Source organism: Sprattus sprattus (assembly GCF_963457725.1).
Source record: "Sprattus sprattus genome assembly, chromosome: 4".
In the NCBI taxonomy this organism is placed as follows: Eukaryota; Metazoa; Chordata; class Actinopteri; order Clupeiformes; family Clupeidae; genus Sprattus; species Sprattus sprattus.
The window spans coordinates 37,359,308-37,363,921 of record NC_137923.1 but is presented as its reverse complement, the minus strand read 5'-3'; the positions used below and the strand labels follow the sequence as shown (position 1 = coordinate 37,363,921).

Sequence of the window (4,614 nt, the reverse complement as noted above, 5' to 3'; positions counted from 1 at the left end):
AAACAGGTGTTACTATGACAATCACAAACCTCTCACTGTAGTGGACATAGATTTGAGAACAAGTTCAAGCACTCAGACTTCACTCTTTGTAACCGTCTACTCTGCTGACAGTCTGCGGCAGTAGCTAAAGTATGACGAAAATACACTGACCCCTCAAACAAGGGGGTCAACTGTTATCAGTATGTCCTGCTAGTTCCAACCAGCACAGTATCTCTGAAGTTAACAGCAGACAGCATGGATGTAGCCCATAAAAACAGGTGTTAAAGCGCTACTGGGTTGTGCCAAGACCTGACAGTGTTCTTTCACACTGGTTTTCACAGGCAGTGCTGTGACAGCTCTCTGACCTCAGAACAGGGTAAGTGAATTTTTTTTTGTATGTAATTGTCATGCCTAAAATCATTGTAGCAATGGGACGGCTCACAGGCTTATCGATTTGCTGAGACATACCCTTTGCTCTCAGGGCAGAGAAAAAAAAGTTTGTGGTTTGCTTAGGCGTGTTTTCTGGTCAGCAGAATGTTGTCAACATCTCTGCAGAGGCATTCCTTCCATTTTAATGTGTGCTTTAATATTACGTTCTCACTCATTTTTTTAATAACACAAGGTCCACAAAGTCTGCATTCACACGAATGCTGTTTGGATGATTCAAGGCCGACAGCATGTGTACTGTAGCTCAGTGACATGAAGTGCAGGGTTTGTGTGAAGTCAGCCGGAGACAAACAATTGCTGTTGTTAGTTCCGAGCGCAGCATTGACAAAGGCCTCACTGAAGCAATTGGAATGTGCTGGAGTGTTGAAAACAGAACGGAGGAAAATAACATCAGCAAGAAATAATAGCTGTTTGCCTTTACAGTGTTACACAAGTCTACACTTTATTTAGCTTCTCTTTCAGTTTGTAGCATGGTAGCCTATTTATGGATGTCTTCTTCTTCTACTACTTATTATTATTGTTGTTGTTATTATAATTATAAGTTATAGTATGTATGTGATTATTACATTGTCTTAAAGGTACAATATGCAACAATTATGCTTCAGGATTAGGGTAAGGATAAGCAGTTTAACCTTAAAATAACAGCTTAAAAAAAATTGGGGGTGCTACAATAACTTTTAATATCGAGAATTGCGTCCGTGCCAATGGCATAGCAGGGTCGATAGGCATATAACTGCGTTCTGTAGTTTTGCCTGCCGATGCCCGCCGACCTGACTTTGATTACCTTCTGCCGATCTAGTAAATAGCTTATTTGCCGTCTTGCTTAGTCTTGTGTTGCACATGATTGATGTTTGACTGTGTAAGGACAGTCGTTGAGTAATTAGTTTGTCATAATGTCAAAGTCAGCACATTTCAAGAGATTTCGTTAGTTTTAGCTGCTAGCATACCTTTAGCGAATAGCTATTAATCCTTAATGCACCTTTAAATAAATGTTGTATGGCAATTGACCTGATATAGCAGTGAATATATAACATTAACCTGATGATAGACTTAAAACCTTTTTGAAACCTTTTCCCTTTGAGATCCCATTGAAACATCTTCGATATGACCCTACAACTGACTTTGATGGAGACGATTTTGCTATGGTAAGATGCAAATGCTAACAACCACTCACAAAGACCCGCTCTTCAACTGGTGTGTGTTGGGCAAATTCATTTCTAAAATAAAATTTTTCCGCACTCTTCCCATCGTTATTTCTCTTATAATAAACCCCACAGATGTATTGAGGTTTATGAGAGAAGACTTCTGGCCAGGTTCATGCTTAATTTCCTTGTATTTGTCACCTGTGTACTTTCCACTGAATGAAATCAACTCACTGTGCCCCAAGAGCAGCCCAGACTCACACATCACAATAGCGTCGTTCTCCAGGTGGCCTCTGCACCAGCTGCTCTTAACACTGAGCCTGGCTTGGTTGCCAGTACACTAATGGTGTGGCAGCTGGCGCCCGGTGGCACTGGCACAGCCTCCGACCCCCCTGACCTCCCTCCGTACCTGGCACTGTTTTTGGGCTCTGAGTGCCATCATGTTCAGTCTGACCCGTGACCTCCCCATACCCTCAACCAGCCCCACTGTGAATTGTCTGGGCATGCTGGGCTGAGCTGTGGATGTGTCCTATGTGGTTAGCTTCCATTCTATTGTCCCAACGACAGGCACGAGCACTTAGCTTTGCCCCGTAATGTCCATGATGCCCTACCTACACAGTATGTGTCTGAAATAAATCATGTATCTGTTACTGTTCTGTGATTGTTGTGATGCATGGATCAGTGCTGCATGTTTTCCCTCTATTCTGTTTTCCCCATATTAGGCATGATTGTCTGGCTTTGCTCCAACACATAATATTTTGTCATTTCTTTTTGTTTGGTTGTGTGGTAATCTGTTCAATAACACACCGTTACAGATATCTTTTGTGTTGTGTCTGTGTTCTCCTTTTGAATAATGCTGCTGATGCAATTTTGTTCCTTTCCCTCACTGACGCCTTATTTTGTCATAAGCTGCTGTATCAAGCACCATTATTGTTGCGGTGCCGTAATTAAATTTATTACACTTTAATTTAATTTAATTACACTTCATGGCCTGTTTTTATGATAACATGACCCATGTGACCCATGACCCATGACCCATCTATGGTACCTTCTGTCTGGTGCCCTTTCCTCGGTGCCCTGTCTCTTCCTGGTCCACACAGGTTGGTCAGCGTCAGCAGTGGCGCACTCCAGCGCCCAGACTACGATGACACGCCAACACCCGAGTTCCTCAACCCCTCCTGGATGGCGGACATCCCCAGCAGTCGCCCGCTGTCCGAGATCACCATGCCCGGCACCCACAACACCATGGCGCTGTACGGTGGTGGTCTGGCCGAGTGCCAGTCCTGGTCGCTCCCGCAGCAGCTTCGCGCCGGTGTCCGTTTCCTGGATGTCCGCGTGCGCCACGTGGGCGGCAACCTCACCATCCACCACGGCATCTCCTACCAGTACGCCCACTTCGGGGACGTGCTGCAGGGTGTGGACTCCTTCCTGAAGGAGCACCCAAGCGAGACGGTGCTGATGCGGCTCAGGGAGGAGCTGAGCGAGACGCGGGACATCTACGCCGCCGTGGTGCGCTACGTCCACACGTACGCCAGCTGGGACCTGCTCTGGCACAGCCGACGCACAGCCACCATGGGCGAGGCTCGCGGGAAGCTTATCGTGCTGCAGGATTTCCCTGGCCCGGCCCTGGGCATGCGTTATTCCTCTCTGCACATTGCAGATGACTGGCAGGTACTTGCAAACATACACATTTACACACCAGGAAGTAAAAACCCTGTGTTTCTTCAGTTTCCACATCCTGAGCAACTCTCTCTAACTTTCTGATACTATATTAACTCAACCAAATTGTTTTTACTACAGGTACATAAAGTATGCCTTTCCTATGCTGGGAAACATTTTAGATAAAGTGTCAGACAACAATGTGACTACAATCTGTATGGTGTCATAAGTGTGAAATATAGGCCAAACAATGGGACCTAAAACCATTCTCCAGCAGGCTTAACATTTAAAATACATATGGTTATAATTGGAGAATGTTTTGTTTATATTTCATTCAAATGTTAAGAACATATAATAAATTACATTACTTTTTTAGGTTACTAGAATTAACATACACAAGTGTCTTTAAGGTGAGTTAGCCGACTACTGGTTTGCTGTTGCCATTAGCAACAAAAGGCCGTTTCAGTCTGGCAGGCATTTTTTTTTTGTGTACCAGGCAATTCCATTACCATCACCAGGGTAATAAACACACACACCGTGTGTCATATGACACAAAGTTTTTTCTATTAAAGCATCTGCTACATTCAAATGGCATGTACCTCTGGTCTTCCATCAATGGTTCCATGCATGATTACTAAATCTAATCAATTATTTGTCTATTCTGGTAAGTGGCATAAACCATTCATATCTGTCTGAATCAACAGAGCCAGCTGGTTGGAGTTCTTTGCAAATTAACAAGACAGCTTTAACAAATGACCTGGCCAATTATACAGTATGTACCTGGAGGTTACCAGGGCTTCATACAGACAGGCAGTGTGTCATATCACCACTACTGTCTCATCAGTAAGGAAGCATCTGCTTAATGTAAATGGCATATCTCCCTGGTCTTCCTCAGGTTCCATCTATGGATCACGTCTCAGAGAAGTGGCAGAGCGTGTACAACCACCTGGAGAAGGCCGAGGTGAGCGACAGGTCCCGCATGTACCTCACGTACTCCAGCGGTGCCAGCATCCGGGCCTGGCCCTACGCGCTCGCCCGCCGGGTCAATCCACTTCTCTACGACTACCTGTCTGCCCGCGCAGGGAAGCCACGTCGCTTTGGCATCATCACCGCAGACTTCCCAGGTGCCCCTCTCCTCCGCGACATCATCAACTTCAACTGGGGCAACAAGACATCGGCATAGACGCTCAATAAACTGTCTGTGCCAGTATGCCAACATGCCAACCCCTTTTGTCCTCGGGCGTGGGGGTGGGGTGGGGTGGGGGTTAGGGGGAGAGGTCACCAGGACTATACACCATGGTCTGTCACACCCAATCAGGCCTCAGTCTTCCACGGCCAATCAGAAATCACGGTCTGTCAGGTTCAATCAGACGTCAGGATCTGTCAC

The 4,614-nt window shown here is 45.7% G+C and overlaps 1 protein-coding gene across 1 annotated transcript; it reads left to right on the top strand.

The window, feature by feature from the left end:
- Window positions 1–1,530: 1,530 nt before the first annotated feature.
- Window positions 1,531–4,410, top strand: LOC308364423 (1-phosphatidylinositol phosphodiesterase; the record flags this gene model as incomplete). The annotated part of the gene is made up of 3 exons (XM_080837549.1): window positions 1,531–1,571; window positions 2,669–3,239; window positions 4,123–4,410. The coding sequence occupies 3 exons, from the start codon at window positions 1,531–1,533 to the stop codon at window positions 4,408–4,410; spliced, it is 900 nt and encodes a 299-aa protein (XP_080693675.1).
- Between the last annotated feature and the right edge of the window lie 204 nt (window positions 4,411–4,614).